The sequence below is a fragment of the Spermophilus citellus genome, assembly GCF_964194105.1.
Source record: "Spermophilus citellus genome assembly, chromosome: 11".
NCBI lineage: Eukaryota > Metazoa > Chordata > Mammalia > Rodentia > Sciuridae > Spermophilus > Spermophilus citellus.
In genome coordinates, this window is record NC_138192.1 from 64,147,831 (window position 1) to 64,169,008 (window position 21,178).

At 35.1% G+C, this 21,178-nt stretch overlaps 1 protein-coding gene and 1 long non-coding RNA gene across 2 annotated transcripts in view; one reads left to right on the forward strand and one right to left on the reverse strand.

Annotated features, from left to right (window-relative positions):
- LOC308630809 (CD302 antigen) overlaps positions 1-21,178 on the reverse strand; it is a 134,239-nt gene that overhangs the window by 31,837 nt on the left and 81,224 nt on the right. Inside the window, exons 29-34 of the mRNA XM_081261497.1 lie at positions 18,456-18,650; positions 16,045-16,271; positions 14,852-15,020; positions 11,739-11,888; positions 8,538-8,660; positions 6,935-7,102 (exon numbers count right to left, since the gene is read on the reverse strand). Coding sequence (XP_081117623.1) covers positions 6,935-7,102; positions 8,538-8,660; positions 11,739-11,888; positions 14,852-15,020; positions 16,045-16,271; positions 18,456-18,650 — 1,032 coding nt within the window. The remainder of the gene's footprint in view (positions 1-6,934; positions 7,103-8,537; positions 8,661-11,738; positions 11,889-14,851; positions 15,021-16,044; positions 16,272-18,455; positions 18,651-21,178) is intronic.
- Positions 1-21,178, forward strand: part of LOC308630811 — a 65,697-nt gene that overhangs the window by 3,220 nt on the left and 41,299 nt on the right. The window lies entirely within an intron of this gene.

The following is a 21,178-nucleotide window of genomic DNA, read 5'->3' on the forward strand; positions in this document are numbered from 1 at the left end:
ACGGTCATAAACATTTGCTTGTGAGCATGCGCCCACTTATGTAACCTGTTGGTAATGTGCCTTTCTTGTCTGATTTGCCTATTAAAAAAGGGGGGGTCTATGGAAATGGTTCAGGGGTCTAAATGGAACTGTCTGAGGGCAAAGTGGGGCTGGAGCTGGAGGCTGATAAAAGTGTCTTCTTCTACCTACTGGGATCCTGAATGTGTTTCCTAGGGTCTGATCCTTTTCCCACACCAATGTAAACTGTGCGCTTCAGTTAAAAATAATGTATCAATATTAGCTTATTGATTTTAACAAATGTACCACCCTAATGGAAGATGTTAATAATAGGGAAACTGAGTGTATGTGTAAGGAAGTATATGGCAATACTTTTTGCACACCCCAAAACTAAAGTGTATTAAGAAAATAAAGTCTAGCCCTTTTCAAATCCTTTCTAGCCACTTTTATGCTTCTGATAGTCCAGTCTGAAATGGAGTGATTATATCAATTAAATTTGATCAAAAGGATCCATAAGGAGAGCCATAGAATGTTAGATGTAGTGCATGCCATCCTCATTTACTGATAAGAAAATTGAGATCAAAACAGGGATAAAACTTACCCATGGATACATAGCAAATACAAAAAATTGAGCCACAGCCCAAGTCTTTTGCTGGATTCTCCCATGATTCTAGGTTCAGTCTGCCAAAGTTTCAAAGTCTTGCATAACTTTTTATTTCCATTAAAGATGTCAATAATGGGTCTACATTACTAAGCCCAAACTTGAAAACAAATCATTCCAAAGTTACTTGTGCATTTAAATATTGGCACATCTTGATTCCAGTTGGACTCTTGCCCTGCTAACTAGTAAAATGAACAGTTCTATGAAATCATGCAATTGAAAAAGTTCTCTTCTCCACTCCCACCTCAGGCCACAAAATATATTTATTTACATATGTATTTATTTTTTATTAGAGCTTTATGGTTATACATAATAGTTGGGTTCATCCTGACAAACTCATACATACACAGAAACAAAACTTTATTAATGAGGATTCACTGTTTTTTCTTTTTTCTTTCTCAGCTTCTTAACCTTTGAATCTCTTTTCCCACCTCTTTCAGGAAACAAACGAACAAAAACAAAACAAAAAAACCCTGAAAAAACTTTAATCTTTCTTCTGCCTCTGACTATGGCCCATCTCTACTTCCTAAAATACTTTACACTTTCATTTCCACCATCTTCTCAAAATCTAACGTTCCCCATTTCCTAACTTCCCTTCCATGTTTCGGCTTATGTTTCCATTTGGATTGTGGCGCCACCATTCTGTTGAATTTCCACTGGCTAAGATCACCTATGGTTTCCTAATCTTGGTCTGACTTCACTTCTTAGTTCTTTAGTGATGGGATCAACATCAACTTGGTCCAACATCATACAAAAAAGTTATTTGGACCAGGTGCAGTGGTATACTCCTGTAATCCCAGTTACTTAGGATGCTGAAGCAGGAGGATTGCAAATTTGAGCAAGAACTTGCCTCCAAGAAAGCAGGGAAGGGGCTGGGGATGTAGGTCAGCAATAGAGCATTTGCCTAGCGTGTGGAAGCCCCTGATTTCAATCCCCAGTTCAGGATGAAGGCAAGGTTATTTGGCCAGGGAATTAAGCACCCAGACTCTTCAGAGGACTGATCACCAACCCACATAAGGTCCTTTGGTTTGGCATTGCTGAGCCCTCCTTTGGCCTGAGATAGTAAAACGTAATAACTATTATAGTTTGGATATTAGGTGCTCCCCCCATACACACACCTCAAAGTTCCTGTTAATGCAGGAATGTTCAGAGATAGATTGGGTTGTGAGAGTTTTAAGCTAATCAATTCATACTAGTTTGACTTTCCCTCCTCTAAGTTGTTCACAGTGACACAAAAGCTGACTAAAACAGTAACTGTAGCCTAAAATGGAGGGCGAGTCCTTCTCTGTGTATTTCAGCTGTGTATTTTCAGTGGGGAAAAATCAGATGAAGGGAAAAGGCTGATGAGGGAACCAGTGAAAAGGCAGGTGCAAGTAATCCAGGGCAGGGTCGGGGGATAAGGATCTAAAATAATACAGTTGGCAACTGGAGATAACCTGCTTTTTGAGAAGTTCAATGTGAAATGAGAAAACTGCTGGCTTAGGGGACATGAGAAAGAGGATCTGAGGATGACTTCTGGGCTTCTAGCTGGGGAGACAGAATATGCTGTCATCATATTAACTGAAAGAGGATGGTTGGAGAAATGGAAAAGAAGTTTCTTAAATCCTGCTTGTGATTAATGTAGCTTGGGGGGAAATAGAAATATGTGTTTTCTAAATCTTTTGAGATGTAGACATAGAATGTTTTAATTTAGATTATACAGAGAATTACATACAATGGTTCAGATCATGTAGTTTAAAAAAATGTTGTGAGAACTAAATTTGTCTTCTTAAGTAAGATGTTGAGCTAATTAATAACAATTAGGTCTTTGTTTCTCCAAGATGGTTTTAGGATTAAAAAAGGCTAAGATTACAGTATATGAACCTCTGACTTTCTCCAGAAAAAAATCTCAGCAGTGTGGTCAGAATTGGGGGTTTCTAAGACTACAGTAGTCCTTTGCAGCACAGAATTGCCAGATAATGAAAATATCTTGCCCTAGAAACAGGAAAGGGAAATGCTGAGAGGGGGAAGGTGATTATTAGTATCACTTTGGTATGGGTTCCCCTGTACTTCCACTGTTACGTCTATTGACTTACTTTCTAGGTGCCTGATTTTAAAAGACCAATTTTGTCAGATTTTATGTAGTAGTTGGGTTGGTGAGGCAGACTGGAATGGGTTGTCTTTTAGTTCTTTAGAGACATCTGGAACAGAGGAAATGAGGGAGGGAAACCCTTAGGGGCTTTCTGGATATGTTGAGAAGGACATTCACGTAGCTCTTCCAGTGAATAATTGAAAATATGAACCTGGACTATGTATTGAACTATGAGCTAAGAAATGCCTCAGAGGGGAGGTGGTAGACAGGACCCACTCAAGGGAGTGCAAAGAATGGGAAATAAGAGGAGCATAGAAAGGATCCCTGATGATTCTCATAGTCGAGACACATACTAATGGAGGAATCTCAAAAGGAAACTAAAATCAAGCATCCAGAGATGTAGGAATGACTTATTCTTTAAAAAGTGCTCATAAAATCGTTAAAGAATGCATTGATTAACTGAACATTTTATTTCTCATTATAACTATATTCCTAACGTAGGAAAGCCCAAACTAGATGTTTTTCTTCAAAAAGAATCAATACTTTTACTTAAAAGATAAAGCAACTTTATTATGGCATTACCACTGTATACAGCTGTACTTTTCACATCAAGTTTTTAGTTATTTGAGGAAACTCTAAATGACTAAAATTGTATAGATCACATGTCAAGAGAATTAAAATATAAATGATACTTCAATTAATATTTTAGGACAATTGTAACTATATTAAAACTGTTTTAGAAAATTATTTACAACTTTATGATAGTATAAACACTCTAAATTTAAAATAAAATCTATGTTTTGTACAAAAATACTCTTAAGTACAAATATAAGTTAAACACTGAATAAAACATTCACCATATGTAGTGGATGCTAATAATACCACCTATATTCTGGGTGGGGAAATTGAAAAAATTACCACAAATAATGTATCCTTAATCATTCAAATTTTTAAGCATTTTAGTAATAATCATAAAGTTTAGAGTTTCACTATAAAATTCTTGTTTTTTCAAATGCAAGTTAAATAATTTCCTTCATAGACTCCTCTGTTTAGCTCATGTAAAAAGATAACAGAGTAATAAAAAAATTCCTAGTCAAAAGTTGACATGCTATGTGAAACATAAATTGTAAAATTCAGTCTCATCCCTAGCTGAGTCCCTTTTATAAGGAAGTTAAATGTACTAAATTAGAAAACACAAAACACATGGCTACAGGGTACCTAATCAATCTAACAATAATGTTCTCATGACTTAGAAAATGCTAAGTACTAAATCTTCTTTAAAAGCCATTGTTTTATGAGTAATTATGAATAGAAGAAACATTTCCATATAAATGATATTGATATGAAATATCTTTGGAGTAGTATAAGAAGCATCTTGCCAACAGGCATCATTTTGCTGTATAAAAAGTAAGCATGTCTCACTGTGTAATAATTTTTCCCAAATGCTGCAACTGACTATTTTGAAACAATGTTGACATTATTTGCAGTTGGGTTTTTACTTTGAGGTACTAATTTTGCATTATGTCAGATGCTCTTAAAAATTAAAGGATAGATATGTGACCTAGTAATGTGCCAGTTTTCATTTTTATTTTCTAAGAAGTTATGTTAAAAATGCCATTAAATTATCTAGTTACCAGCCACATTCTTACAGAGATAATTCACATTAGTTAAACTTAGCCTATTGACAATTTGGACGAGTTCCAGCTTTAAGTCCTTTCCATTCTATCAACCAGAGATAAAAGTATGGCATTTAGTGGACAACTGTGTACACCAGAATTTCAGGGAACCAACTAAAAAAGAAATTAAGACGTCTACTATGGAACATAGTAAACACTGACATTGGTAAAAATTTAAGTGGCTCATTTTTCCTAACATAGTAATGCAAATAAGAAAACTTTTAGAAGAATTTACTCATGGAAAGAAGGAAGCATGATCTCATCTTCATTCACTCCTTGTTCATACCGAACTGATGAGAAGCCTGCCCAGTGGAAACGGTTTCTTCGGTAGAGGAACCAAATCAGACCACTGATGAGAACTAAGACACTGAGCACTGCAAACGTGACAGCTATTCCTCTGTAATCAGGGCCTGGAATAGGGAAAGGTTTGATCAGGAGAGAGAATGCACCTGTTATTATGATTATTATGTTATTATGTTATTGTGGTTATTATATTATGATTATGTTATTATTGATTTTGTTCATTAAGGTGTGGGTCACATACATAAGCCATGTCCAAATTAAAGACAATAGATATTTGATTGTTTCACAGCTTGAACAAAAAATTCAAACTCATTATCAAACATTTAACGCTTCCTTTTCAAATTTATGTTTTTCTTTTCATTCAAATTCTTTTTGTTGTTATAAGAATTTTCTTCCAAAGAAATTAAATTAAAGCACTGTTATTATTTCCACTTCCCTTTACCACCACTTTTCTTTCTTTCCTTTTTTTTTTTTTTAATAGTTACACATAGTTTTTGGTTTCATCCTAATAAGCATCCTAATATGCATGGAAATAGATTTCAGTTCCTTACTACCACTCTTTTGGGAGAATCACTTCTCATACATTATCCTCCCCTGATAGCAAATTGCTAAAAACTGTAAATTGTTGTGTCTGACTTATCTAGGGCCAAATATACTATTATTTGCTTTAAAAATGATTTAATCCTCAAGAATGACCTCATTTAGCCCTTAGCATTCCCCTTTTCTGTGTGCTGCCCATATGGGTTCATTTTGTAAGAGTTAGAATCCTGCCTGTCCCCATCCTGTGGTAGGAATGGAATCCAGGGCCTTGTGCAGCCAAGAGCCAGCATTCTGTCACTAGCCACATACCCAGCCCTGACCCATGGCTTTAAATACCGTCTCTATGTCAACATCCTGTCTCTCTCACATATCCCACTGCATACTAGAAACTTCCATGTAGCCATCTCTTCCCCATATGGACAACTCAAAACAGCCAAACACAACTCTTAATTTATAATACCCTAACCCTATAGGATTCTAACTTCCCCTGCCCTCCCATGCATGCACCCTGCCAATCTTCCAGTTGCCCCCATACCTTGCTTCCAAGTCTATCTGGCCCCTGCTACCTTGAAGCTCTTCCTTAAGCTCTGGGCAGGCTCATTCAGCCTTAGGTGCTTTGCTGCCCTGGTTCCTCTGCCTGCTGTGCCTTCCCCTGATCTCTGCTGGGCTGACTTTTCAGATTTCGGTTTCTGTGTCTCCAGCTCTTCCCTGGTAACCTAATCTAAAGCAGCCATCCACCTAGTCACACAGTTTATAACTATCTGATATTTTCTTCTTTTGCAAAGACTGACCTGCTTGTTTATTTATCTTCTTCTACTAGACTGTAAACCCTGTGAGAAGAGGTACCTGATCTGTCTGTTCCCAGGTGCACCCCAGCATGTAGAGCAGGTCACATCAAAGAGGAGACATATTTGCTAAATGAATGCATGCATAAAAAGATACCAAGTACCTACAATTGGAGTTTTATCTTTAATATTTATACACCAAAATGGAAAGCTTTATGCTAGGTCTTTTAAAATGTTAATGTGAAAAATTTAGTTTTCTCCATAAATGAAGTTAAAATATTTTATAGTTATTTTATCTATTAATTCATGATTAAACTTAACTTCAAATTATGATTTCCTTCAGACACCTTGAACATTTGTAAGTATTAAATTTAGTTTTAGATTGTTTTAAAATTAATCATGAGTTTTATGGGAGTGGGGAAAAAGGAAGCAAGTCAACTTCAGAAATAGACCTTTAAGCCTTTATATATTCAAACTAAGAAATAAAATACATCTTAAAAATGTTTTCAAAGAAATTACCTCCCTAATACTCTGGTGGCTTCCATTTTTCTGAGGAAATAATTATATAAAGTTTAGATTATTTAATAGCTTCCTTTGGGATCCCTAGATGTCTTATGCATTTACTGTTTATTATAATCTATTTTTCAGGGAGAAAAGTTCTAAGATTTAATGAAGATTTTTGGATACACTTCATAAATACTTCAGGACCAAGCACCAAAACTTAGCACATAATTGGACTATACATTTATTTTTTGACCTTTTCTGAATGATTTATTTTATGTATTTTATGTGGTGCTAAGGATCAAACCCAGGGCCTCACATATGCTAGGCGAGTGCTCTACCGCTGAGCCACAATCCCAGCCCCTCTGAATGATTTCTTAAGGACAAGTTAGATACTTACCCAGAGGGACTTTGCAGACAACTCTTCCATAGCCACGTGAACATTCAACCTTTTTCCAAGTTTCATTGGAAGCTAACAAAATACTACATTTTCCATCACCACTCTTACTTTTATTTTCCCATCTGACAAATGTCACTTCTGATCCGTCTAACCAATTCCAAGATTGATCTGAAGAATGACATTAAATATAACTAGATTACTGCTACTAAATTACTGGATTAAAAACATGTGGCTCAAATAACTCATTTACTTAGAATGGTGTTGTCCTATGAGAGCCACTATTTAAAAATGAAATCCATTAAAAATGAACAGAAAAAAATTTAAATAAGATATTTAATTACACTTGATGTTACATTTCAAGAACTCAATAGCCATGTGGTTGGTGAATACTATCTTAATGCAGAACTGGAATATTTTCATCTTTGTAGAAAGTTCTATTGGATACTGCTATAGAACATGATGTTTTGATTAGTATGCAGGGCACATGCACATTTATCCTGTGCAAGATTTCTTAGGATCATATCTTCCCTTCTTTAGAAAATTTACTGAAAAAAGTTATACTGCTGGAGGAGGATGAACCCTAGAAGGCTCAGGAGTCACCCCTTGACTCCATGTTTGTTTTTAGCTGAGGTAGCACCACCTTCTGGTGAGCTTGTGAACACAGTATCATTAAGTCATTTAGAAGGCCAAGTTTGATTCCATTCAGTTTTTGAGAAGTTTTTAATATTTTAGAATTCATATTTATTTCAAGTATTTAAAATTCAATTTTGCATAAAGTGTGAAACATACTTCCTATTTACCAAATTTATATGCTTAACTTCTTTTTCATCAATTCCAACTTCACTCTAACCCTGTATCATTTCTTTTTTTTAATATTTATTTTTTAGTTCTCGGCGGACACAACATCTTTATTTTTTTTTATTTTTTATGTGGTGCTGAGGATCGAACCCAGCGCCCCGCGCATGCCAGGCAAGCACGCTACCGCTTGAGCCACATCCCCAGCCCCTAACCCTGTATTATTTCTTATTTGAAAAATTATTCTACAAATTCTTTTTAAATTAATTCTCTGTAATTTTAGTAACCTATGTGGAAAAAAATCAATATTAATTTTTTTTTGTTTTGTGGTGCTGGGGATAAAACAATTTTAATCCATGGTAGAATATTCTATGAGGGAAAGGAATAACAAGAGGACCCATTTCTGAATAACAGAGTTATAAGCTGCAAAATCAAGGAGTGATAGACAGTAGGACTCTAAGGGAAGTAAATCATGAGTTCCTTATGGAGACACAGGACACAGCATTGCTATAGGAGAAAAAAAAAATCCTGATGTTGATTCAGGGATCTTAGGAAATAAGCCTGTAGAACAATTTTAGCTGATTCAACCTCATATTTTATTTCATTAATGTTTTCCATCATTATTAATAAATTACTTACATATTCATTCAAAATTTACAAGCCTCCACAACAGCCAGCAGACCTAGATTATCCATCAATGAGAAACACTGACGTAGCCACCATTTGAAATTCTTTAACAGGGCTGACTTGGTATTTAGGACAAGATAGAACCCTCTCGGCACACTGCACACACAATTGTGTCACTTACCAACAGACTGTTGGGATAATCCAAGCCAGACTCTCATGGTGATGTTTTTATTTTCCCTCATCAATGTGCTCACAAATTTATTCTCATTTTCATCCTCTATGGTAACAATAGTTGCAGAATGATCTGTTGAAAGAAAACAAATTGTACCTAATTAGCTCTATGAAAACTGGCAAGTCATTTGTTCTAAACCAGCCATCTGAACAAAATATCTAGGATGAACAATGTCACTGAAAAATTCAAGCTTTACACAGAGACTGTTTTAAAAATCGGTACTTATGTCAAAATTTAAAAGTATTTCCAAAAATAATAGAAACATTTCTACATTGAAAATTTACATGCAGAAATTTCATATATCTTCAAAATATTTATCTGGCAATATTTTAAAATCTTAGAACTGCCTAAGAAAAATCTTTGTGTTTGGACAGGAGTCATAATAACTGGTAGAAATATGTGTCACCCTGTAGATTTTTTATCACTCTTTCCTTAACGAGCATTTATATTAGTTTTAAATTTTCTTCTTCTAAAATGGAATTAAACACAAATAGGTTTGGGATACTGGGGAACATTGTCCCTCTGTTAATATCACATATAAATGTACTTTATCACACTTCTTGTAAGTTCCTAAAAATAGCATGGAATTGAATAAATGAATATTCTTCAAGTTTGATAGGTACCCTAAACCTACAAAAGAGATTCTGGTTATCACTAGCATCAGGTAAGAAATAGAAATAAGTAATAGCTACTCTTGGAACTCAGCCCCAAATTAAATCAAAGAGTCTTCAACAGCAACAAGCCTATCTGCACTTGAGCTAAAGTATTTCTTTTGTAATGGGGAATATTGTAAGAGTGGACAAAGGAAAGGCTTCATCCCTTTATCAAACACTACAATGTGCAGGTGCCTTATATGTCACTTTGTTTAATATATAACCTGATAGACCATGCTGGAAGGTATTATCACTATTTTACTGACAAGGAAACTGAGACTCAAGGAAATTGAATTGTTAAGGTTTACATAGCTAGCTAGTTATAGAATTAGAAAGACCATCTTAATCTTTTAATAATAAGAATAGTGTGAGAGAGTTCACTATTTGCAGGGCACTGTGCTACCTTTGCATACATAATCTCCCTCCACACATCCCTACAGCCCAAACTACACCAACCTTTGAAGTAAGTACTATTTTCATTCTCACTGTTTGGGTGTGAAAAGCGAAATACTTGTATAACTTCCACTAAGTTAGTGGAAGTGTGTGGGAGGTGGGATTTGAACCCAGTCAATTTCAAAAGCTTAAATGCTTAATCCTCACACTCTGTTTACATTAAATTTTTTTTTCTATTTTCTCCCTTAGGAGGAAGTGGCTTCTGACTTCCAGAGCATATATTCAGCTTATAATAGTTCCCATCATGTATATACATGGGTAACACACAACAGTTCCCACATAAAAGTTTCCATTATGTAGTTAAGAAGTAACTAGGAGACTTTTTAATTAACCAGGTGTCTTCATAAGAGTTAGCAAATAAATTAGCTAAATGTAATTTGCCTGGCTAAATTGCTACCCAAGGATACAGATAAATAATTTCTATCTTTGAAATATTCTAGGTGGTTGCCCTAAAAGTCATTTTACATATTAACTTTAGGCTAAATTTATTCTGAGAGGGAGACAATCATTGCTGCTCTTTCTAAAATGTCTAAACCTGAGGACAAAAGTCCTATCACGGTGCTCTGAGGATGTGTGGTGATCCTATTCAGAATGATGGACATCACACGCTTTGTTTTTGTTATCCTGGCCAGGCTAAGCTTACTTAATTAGTAAATAAGTAATGGATGATCTGTAATTTTTTATTTACTACTTAGTCAACTTTTTGAAAAAATTTGCTTCTTACCCCTTTTATTTAAGCATAGCTAGTTATATTAAAAACTATCCTATTGTCATAATTTTTCTTAACAGTTTACTTAGCTTGTTTTTTTTGTTGTTGTTGTTGTTTTGTTTTGTACTGGAGATTGAACCCAGGGGTGCTTAACCACTACACCACATTCCCAGCCCCTTTTTAAAAATTTTAAATTTAAGATAAGGTCTCACTAAGTTGCTTAGAGCCTCAGTAAGTTGCTGAGGCTGGCTTTGAACTTGCAATCTTCCTGCCTCCGTCTACTGAGCTATTGGGATTACAGGTGTGCATTACCCACCCCTTTAAAAATTTTATTTTGGAGGCAGGGTCTTTTTGATAAGTTGCTGAGACTGGCCTCAAACTTGTAATCCTCCTGCCTCTGCCTCCACATCACTAGGACTACACATGTGCACCACTGTGTGTGTGTGGTTCACCTAGAATTTTATACTTACTTCTTCTACTTATATGTTCTATGTACTTATTTTTACATTGATAATTAAATTTTTTTCGGGTTTCCTTTATTAAGTTTTTTTTTGCCATTAAAATACACATTAAGAAATGATATGCTAACTGGAGCTCTAGCTCTTAGTCTGTATGAGATAAGAACCATAACCGAGGGGTGAAGGAAGCTGAGGTCCCTAAGGAAGGTGGAACAAAACCACTGTTCAAGCCCTGGACTGATTCTGGACTTCTACATATAAGAGAACTAAACTCTTAACTAGTTCAATCCACTATTAATTTGCAGCCAAATATAGATGTTGTTTCCCATCCTATAACAGAAATGTCATTTGAAATACAATAATACAATACAATACAATAATGAGACCAAACTGATTTCCCATATATTACTAAAAAGTTGTAAGTTTGAGGTCTCTTCTTGTGGAATACCAATCCATTAAAGATGGAAGTCACATTTTAAGAAGACATTTGCATTTTGTATATAACATACATAAAGATAAATACTAATGTTATAAAATTTGTAGAATGTTTATGTAATACCAAGCCAAAGATTCTGTTTAGAGAATATATTCTTATCTGCATGTGAAAATACGTTACGGAAGAGGAGATTCCTGGTTACCATGATATCTTACACTGATAATTTTTAATGACTATTCCAAAATTGCATTGAGCTCTTACATCATAAAATACTTAACCATGTCTCCACCCACTGAGCAAGTAGTTTATAATACCATTATAAAATGATGGATACTTTAAAAATATTATCTAAATAAAATCATTATTTCAAATTATTTCCTTAAGAAAAATTTCTAAGAATGAAATTATTGAGTCAAAGAAAATCAATGAAGTTTAACTCACCAAGTTCTGAACACAATTGCTTGGCTTCTGAAAAACTGTGCAATGCCTGGTCAGCCATGTAACAGTGATCCCTGTACTGGATCCACTGTGACCCGTTCTCTTTTGTTGTTGGACATCTTGAGGAGTATGGATGAGGGGACTGCTCTTTAGCTGTAAAAATGTTAGACATAGCAGTAATAAGGCATAGAGAAAACACTGCCTTTGCAAACCTAATTAAATGTCATTATTTAAAACTATTGCTTTGGTGGTAAGAAGCATCTATCTTAATATGACACAGCACAATCTATGAATACACATACTACTTAGCTTTTTATGATAATATGTTTAAAACCTGGACAATAAAGGAGAAAAATACTCAGCCAATAAGACGATTTTAGACTGAAGTAAAAACGACTAGAAAGGCAGACTGGGAAAAGAAACAAATACAGGTGGGGAAGCTTGAAACTACTCTGAAGTAATATCTAAAATTCTTCCTTTCATTTTTTTAGTTGTAGGTGGACATACTGCATCTACTTATTTATTTTTATGTGGTGCTGAGGATGGAACCCAGTGCTTCACATTTGCTAGGCAAGTGCTCTGCCATGAGCCACAACTCCAGCCCCCTTGAATTCTTTTTAATTTTGATAATATAAGCCCTATGTTTGCCTAGACACACATAAAAACTATCTTTAGAAGTCATACTCACAAGTAAAAACTTGGTAATTTGGTTTACAAATATATCAGCACAGTAAAATCTCTCTCAAGCCAAAAGAGTAGGTATGTCTTAAAATTCCCTTCAATTCCACTTAAAGTGTTTGATTTTTAATTGTGCTAAGTAACGCAAGAAACCTATGCAATGAAGCTGGACTGTTATTGTCCATTATCAACTCCAGTAGAGGAGCATACAAGAAGTAAAAAGTAAATTGCCAACATCCCATTGGTGGGGTACTGATTATCTGAGTCAAGTAAGTGCCTGGTTTCAGTCAGTAATCTTCTGACAACTCCTCATTAATACTGGTGGTTCAAAGAGATATTACTAGTAAGTTCTTTCTTCTACTACTTTGTGAAAATAGTTGGTTTTCCAAAGGAATATTATGGATTACTCCATTGTCACACTGGCTTAGCTGCGTGTTGGTTCATTTGATCCAAAGCATGTGGAACCACTGGATACCATGGGATCACTAGGACTGGTGGACTTTTCTACTTTTTTTTTTTTTTTTAATTTCCTCTCATACTGAGAACACATGTAGATAACTTATCTTCAAAGTCTATTTGTTTCTAGTATTGTCTGAAACTGGGCTGCCTTGGGTTATATACATTGTTTTTGCTTCCTGTTCTTCATGAAGTTTTGTTTCCTATTCTTGAATTCTTTTTCAAAGAGAGGTCTTCATTGTGTTAAGTTTGTAATGTTCTTTTTGGTGTTTGATTCTGTGGATCTAACCTGAACCTTGTGAATGCTAGGCAAGCCACTGAGCTCAGCCCCTGCTATATTTCTGTTCAACAAGATACAAGTGGTTTTTTATTAAGTTGTGGTAAAATATAGACAACATATAATTTACTATCTTAACAATTTTTAAATGTACAGTTCAGAGATATTATGTACATTCACATTTTTTTGGCAACCATCAACTCTACCCATAACTAGAAATTTTTCATCTTGCAAAACTGAAACTCTTTACCCATAAACAATAGTTCCCCAAATTCCATCTTCTCTACATCCTGATAATCACCATTCTACTTTCTGTGAATTTAAGAACTCCAGGTAGCTCATGTGAGAATAATAATACAATATTTGTCCTTTTATGACCAGCTGATTTCATTTAATATATGGTTTTCAAGGTTCAGCTATATTGTAGCATGTGTAAAAATTTTCAAGGCTGAATAACATTCCTATGTGTGTATGTGTGTGTGAGCATCATGCTTTGCTTATCCACTGATGAATGGATGCACTGATGGACAATTGGTGGCTGCCATCTTTTGGTTATTATGAATTATGTTGCTATGAACATGGTTATACAAATACCTATTAGAGTCCCTGCTATTAGTCCTATTGAGTGTATATTCAAAAGTGGAATTGCTGGATCATATGGTAATCTTTAAGTTTTGAGGAACTGCCATATCATTATGTACAGTGGCTACACCATTTTATATTCCTACTGATGATGCATAAAGTTTCCATTTTTTCCCCATCTTTACTAATGTGTTACTTTCTGGGTTTTTGAAAATCTATTCTTTAAAGTTGGCTCTTGTATTAATTTCCTAGGTTTGCTATACTAAATTGCCATAAGCTTTGAGGTTTAACGCAACAGAGGTTTATTCACTCATGGTTATGGAGGCTAGAAGTCTGAAATGGAGATGGTATTTGGGCTGTTCTTGGTGGAGGCTCTGTGGGAGAATCTGTTTTGTGCTATCTTTTGGTGGTTGCTGACAATCCTTGGCTTGCGGCTCTGTCACTGTTATCACTGTCTCTGTCCTCACATGGCTTCTTCACTGTGTGTCTGTGTTGTCCCTTATTACAGTGGGCCCAAATCCACCAGCCAAAGGATTTAGGGCCCACTGTAATCCAGTATGACCTCATTCCAACAGGCTACATTTACAAAGACTATTTCTTGAGGATCACGTTCTGAAATTCTGAGTAGACAGGAATTTGGTGTGGGTTACTATCCAATCCAGAACAGCACAGAACTCTTGTTTGATCATGCTATCATTCTCCTTCATCTTGTAAAGTCTATTTCTCTGAGAGAAATTTCTCTATGCTTTATCATGTTTCTCATGTGTTCCAATTGTTTTTCTCAAAAAATATCCACTTATTTTCTGTGTCTTAACAAATGAGAGGTCAGTTCTTGATTGTATCTTTAAAGGAGTATCTCAGCCTTTAAACAACAATGCTATGTGAAACTAGAATTCACAGATTCTAGAATAAAATTTTTCTAGTAATAGAATGACTGAAAATCTTTGCAGACAAATCCCCGGGAGAAATATAATATTCGTTTTCATCCACAAAGTATCAAAATATTTTTTGTAGAATTTGTGGATAAGCCTTATTTAAAAATCTATGAATATTTTCTGTGAGTAATTATGTGCATAAATTATGCCATATTTTAGTAAAACAGCTATTAAAAATAGAATCTTACCTTTTGTAGGTTTATAGCAAATAGCACCATCCTTAACAGAGTTGCATTTTTCATGTTTCCAAATTCCTTTTGGATCCAAGATCAGACAATTTCCAGGAGATTTTTGGCCTTTCCATGGGATGTAGTCAAGTGCACTGCCATCAGACCATTCAAAACCTGATTCACTTCCCTGTTTTAAGAATAATGGAGACAATCTAAGCTTAGATGTATGCCTTCAAATATGACATAAAGAACAATATACATACTTAAAAAAGTATTAGAATGGAATGCTAATTATTTGCTCACAAATATCACAGTTCCAGATATATACTATAGATCTGGACATATTAGATCTATATAATCAGAAATTTACTTTTGATGCACTGATTTAGGACTTTTGCTCTGGCATTATTTAGGTAAGAATTTAAATTTATGGATTTATTTTTTTTTAAAGGATGAGTTTTACATAACACTTGAAATTAAATGACATGCAGTATCTTCCACTTATCATAATTACATATTTATATTCCCAATATTCATATTGCTCTAAATATTGTTTTTTTTGTGTGTGTTTTATGGGTTTGTGGTTTGTGTCTGGCTACAATTTCCACATCAAACAGCAGGGCTAGAAAAGGAAAATACTTCCCAAGAAAATCAAAATGGGAAAACTACGTTAATTAATAAAATTAAAACAGTGGCACTGATACATTTATCAGCAGAACATTAATCTTAAGTGGTGCTAATTTCTAGCAGAAGAGTGGGAAGAAAGTGTTCATATAAGTCCTACCTGTGTTGAGAAATTTACCTGGCAATTTACATAAATTCTTGTGTTAACATCTCAATGAAAATATTATTACCCTGATTTTACATATGAGGAAATTGGGTTACAATGGCTAAATAAGATGCTCATGATCAACTAGTAGAAATGGAAGACAGTTATTAGTATTGAAATTCAGATTTTTCTGCTTTTACTTCCTTTTTGCCAGCTTTGCAACTGGTCAGCCCCAAAGAGGCTACAGAGGTACTGTTCAGAAATGGATCCCTGGGTGCTTGGGATGGCAGCCATTTACCCCAGTGCATTCTACAAATATAATTTTTTACTTGTTCCATGATGGGGTTCTAGGACTTAATCTGATATTGTGCTTTGAGTTAATATCTAATGTCAAGTTTCCAACCTTCAAATTAACAGATTTGATAAACAAATCAAGACTTACATCATGACTTGAGAGCCCAACCCACAGTGGAAATCCATCACGTTTTACAATATCTTCCAAAAAGACCTGGCCATTTTCATTATGAACACTTGCCAAATGACCTCCACTTTGAGAACACGTCTTTAATGCTTCATACCATGTTAGCTTTTTCTGAACAACATTATAAATACCATCTTCATATGGAATAAGCTGTGGCAGTGTAGTATTATGTTCTTCTTTGTAGTCAACTGGAACATTTAAAATAAGTGTTAGTAATTAATTTAAATTATTTCAAATACACATTTTGGATAAAATGACATGCAACCATTTAAAAATTAAACTGATTTCATTATACATAAGGGTAGTCAAAAGCATACTTTATTTTTCTATTGCCACAGAACATATAATAGACTCTTACATATTATAGTTGTCTGGTTGATTTTTTTTAAAGGCATAAACATCGTTTTTATTTAAGAAGCTCATGTAATATTTGGAGACAGAAAACAGCAATACCTGAAATTATGACAAAACTGCTAACCACTAGGATATGTGAGACTGACTGCGAAGGAGAGATTTATCTGTATTCATGCCTGCTTGGAAAACCAGGTCTGGAAATTCAGGGGAAATTAAGACTAAAGAGAAATAAGTTATCCAGAAAGTAAGGAAGCGTTGAAAAAACAAAACCCCACAATGATGAAGCTATTTCAAAGGGACACTGCAGCTAAAGGAAAGAGCAAACAACCAGGAGTGCACCCTAGGACTAGAAGGTGAGGCAAAAGTAAGAATAAAAAGAAGTATGGCAACAAGGGAGTACTAAAAACAAATAATCAGAAGTAAATGAGGCATAAATAAATGTAAATATATAAATAAAATATATAAAACATAAAATAAAAAAATAAAATATGTATAAATAAATGACCAAATTTTAAACGGAAGAAGACTGATCTCTTATGCAGAATTCCAAGTAATTCATATAGATACTCCCTCCTCAGGAAGGTAGAGGATAACAGTCTATCCCATATGTGTGGACTGTGCACAGTAACTCCTTTACAAAGAGTACAGCGTGGAGAGGGGGAAAGGCTCCTGCACAGTAGAGAAACCTAATAAACACTACCTTGGGCCAAGCTATCAAGGTTAAAATCTACAGTGATAAGACATATTGCTTGTACCATTCATGCCATGATGAAAACAGCACCTTACATCTGAGGTCCCCTACTAACTCAAAGCTCCAGTTTAATCACGAGAAAAACATCAGCCAAACCAACTAAGGGATCTTCTACAAAACACACCACCAGTGCTCCTGAAAACCGTCAAGGTCGTCAAAAACAACAAAAGTCTGAGGAAACATCACCTCCAAGGGGAGGCTAAAGGGATGTGATGGCTGAATGCAATGTGCCATCCTGGATAGAATCCTCAACAGAAAAAGGCATTTGGTAAAAACTAAGGAAATAATGTAGAGACTTTAGCTATTAACAATGTATTAATACTGGCTTATTCATTGTGACAGATATGCCATGCTAATGTCATCAGGGGTGAGTGGTTGTGATTATATATTGTGCAGCTTTTCATAAAGCTATTCTAAAATGAAAACTTTATTAAAAATGAAAAAAGAGAAGAAAATTAAAAGCTTCTTGGCAGGAAGAAAAAATAAATAAAGGTACAAATATGATGCTAAATGTACTCTACACAGGGAGAAAATTAAAGAAGTCCAGCCTGAGGAAAAAAAAATGCTTAAGGAGCAAGAATGGGAAGCAGATGGGGGCTGGGAGGAGGCCTAGAAATAGGGAAGACAGGCTGGTGTCTGAGGTCGCAAAAATTTACATGGACTCCCAGTAACGGATAAGAGAGGATGCCAGGATGCTCTTCTGCAGCACTATGAGGGGAGTTGATCAGCCAGGATGCAACTGTGATGTGTTCTGTAACAGCAGAGAGCTGAGAGCAGGTTGAGAGCTCAGAGCAGTCTTCAGCGGTGAAAATTTAAACATGCATTTCAAAATGGGTTTATTTAAGGATTAGGCAAGGTCAACAGACATTAAATTTTGCCTGGAATGTCAAATCTCTACCCAAACATTCCTTCTTGTTTTCTATTTTTTTCTTCTGCATCCTTTAAGGCCCAACCAAGTGTCACTTCCTCCCGGAGGCATTCCTTGCTTTCGTTATTCCTGTTTTTGTTCAGCTCTTTTGTTTGTACCAAAAAATCTAACACTAACCTACCTACGACAAAGAGGTTAATGATGTCTCTCCGCCTACATTTTACTCCTTCAGGAGGAGGCCAGGACACCCGGGCCCCAGGCTTTCTCCTCCTCTGTAACCTGTGCAGTACCTGTCCTGGGACTGAATGAAGCTCTCAGCACAGGTGCATGATTCCCACCTGTGCAGCTTTGCCTTACACTCTCCTTCCTTGGAATGGAAACTCACCTTTGCATACTTACCCATTTCAATTTTACAAGCAAGAATGCTGTGCTGGTAAAAATTGAGTGTTTCTTCAACAACATTAAAGGTCTGAATATCCCAGAAGCCATCAGTACTCAACCCAGCCAAAAACTTGCCGTTTTTTACAGCGGGTCTTCCTGCTCGCCAGTGTGTATAAGACAGCATGGTCTTATCAAACCACATCAGAGAATTATCTAGAAAGGTATATATTTTTACTATGCTTAGAGATTAAATCAAAACTTACAACAGGGTTAATATTTCAAACAACTGATTTTTCTGTCTCCTTTTCCTTCCTTCTAAAAGGTTGGATGATTATGTATATCTCTTTAAAATAGTTTCTGATTATAACAGTAAATCATGCTTATTTCTAATCTGGAAAATATAAATTATAAACATTAAGATCAAAATTTACCTATAATTCCATCCTTCAATAACTTAATGTTTTATTATTTTTTGTGAAATATCCCTTTCTCTGACATGTATTTAATTGCAATGGAAATTAACAACTATTTTATAAAAAATATGGATATATTACAAAATTATGACAGAAATCTTCTCTCTGGACATAAGCTCTACAGAATTATGCCTACTCATGGTTAACGGATTTAAAGAAAGATAAGACAATTCAATGTGGAAACTATAGTTTTCTTAAAAAAATGATGGATATCCACATGCAAAAACTAATGAAGTTGTATCCCATGCTGTCACCACATACAAAATTAACTCAAAGGGATGGGGATATAGCTCAGTTGGTAGAGTGCTTGCTTCATATGCACAAGGCCTGGATTCAATCTCTAGCAACATACACACACACACACACACACACACACACACACACAAAATTAACTCAAAATAGGCTACAGACCTAAATGTAAGAGCTAAAACTATCAAACCTTTATAATAAAACACAGAAATAAGTCTTCATGACCCTAGAATATGCAAAGCCTTCTTAGACATGCACAAGTAGTGAAGGGAAAAATATATAAATCATACTACATCAAAACAAAAAAATTTTGTGCTATCAGGAAAGTGATGGGAGAAAATATTGGCACATCATTTATCTGACAGGGGGTTTATATATTTTATTAGAAATTATATACCTGAGGTGTAAATCAAGAGAAATAGAAACATGTACACACAAAAACTTACACATGAATGTTCAGAGAAGCATTATTCCTAATAACCAAAAATGTAAAAACAACCTGACTATCCACCAGCTAATGAATGAAAATAAAATATGGTATACCTATAGAATGGGACATTATTTGGCCACAGAAAGGAAAGACATACTGATACATGCTACAATATGGATGAACTTTGAAAGCTTGATGCTAAAGTGAAAGAAGCCAGTCCCCCAAATATCACATATTGTATGACACCATTTATATGAATTGTCTAGAATAGGCAATTTGTAGAGACCAACAGTAGACTGGTAGTTGCTGAAGTCCTGAGACTGATAAGGAATGGGGAGGGGCGGGAAGAGAATACTAATGGGTAAGGTGTTTCTTTTTGAGACAGTGATGGCTGCACAACTCTGTGACTGTATTAAAAGCCATTAAACTATACACTGTAAGTGGCTGGATTATATGGTACAGGCATGTCTCAATAAACAGTTCAAAAAAAAAGATGCTAAGTTTGTTAAAATTATAGGCTGGAATGAAAAGTGATGCCATCATTATCTACCATACCCACTGCAGTCCTGGTCACTTCTACCTTTCACTGATTAACATCTCCCAGAGCAAGCAATAGACCTAAGCATTGGCCAGCACCAAGAACTCACACCCCAAGGCTGTGCGTATGACTTGGTTCTTACTTGTTGCTTTATAAAACCTTAGTTCCCCAGTTCTTTTTTCCTTTTTTGGATCTTCAAAAGTTACCAGTTTTCTAAACAATACAACAGGCAGTGATATATTTCTAAAGTTGCCGTGAGGAAAGGTCACTTTTTCACCTAGCCGGTAGTATCTCTCAGCTGCCATATTGACTCAGTAAATCCTATTCAAGGTCCCACTGTTGAAAAATCAGAAGGTTTTAAAAACCAAAGCCCTTGGGCTGGGGATGTGGCTCAAGCGGTAGCGCAATCGCCTGGCATGCGTGCGACCCGGGTTCGATCCTCAGCACCACATACCAACAAAGATGTTGTGTCCGCCGAGAACTAAAAAATAAATATTAAAAATTCTCTCTCTCTCTCTCTCTCTCTCTCTCTCTCTCTCTCTCTCTCTCTCTCTCTCTCTCTCCTCTCTCACTCTCTCTTAAAAAAAAAAAAAACCAAAGCCCTTTTATAAGTGCTATATATAATTAAATATTCTGTAAGTATTCTAAAGTAACTAAAAACAGTGACTTATGGATAGTAATTAAGTCAGGAAAAATTAAATTTAAACCAAATTTAGTGTTTGGAAAAAATCCTTCTATGTCTCTTCATATGTCTATATATTTTAGTAAAATTTTTGTTACCTATACATTTTATAAAAGTTTAGATAACCTGAAGTCTTTGGATATGAAAACGCTTTTTTAAAAGTGCTTTATGTGTTTTTTTATTGATTTTTTAAAAAATAAATTACAGTGGAATGCATTACAATTCTTATTACACATATACAGCACAATTTTTCATCTCTGGTTGTATATAAAGTATGCTGACACCAATTCGTGTCTTCATACATGTACTTTGGATAATGATGTCCATCACATTCCACCATCTTTTACAGAACTTAGAATATGTTTCCTG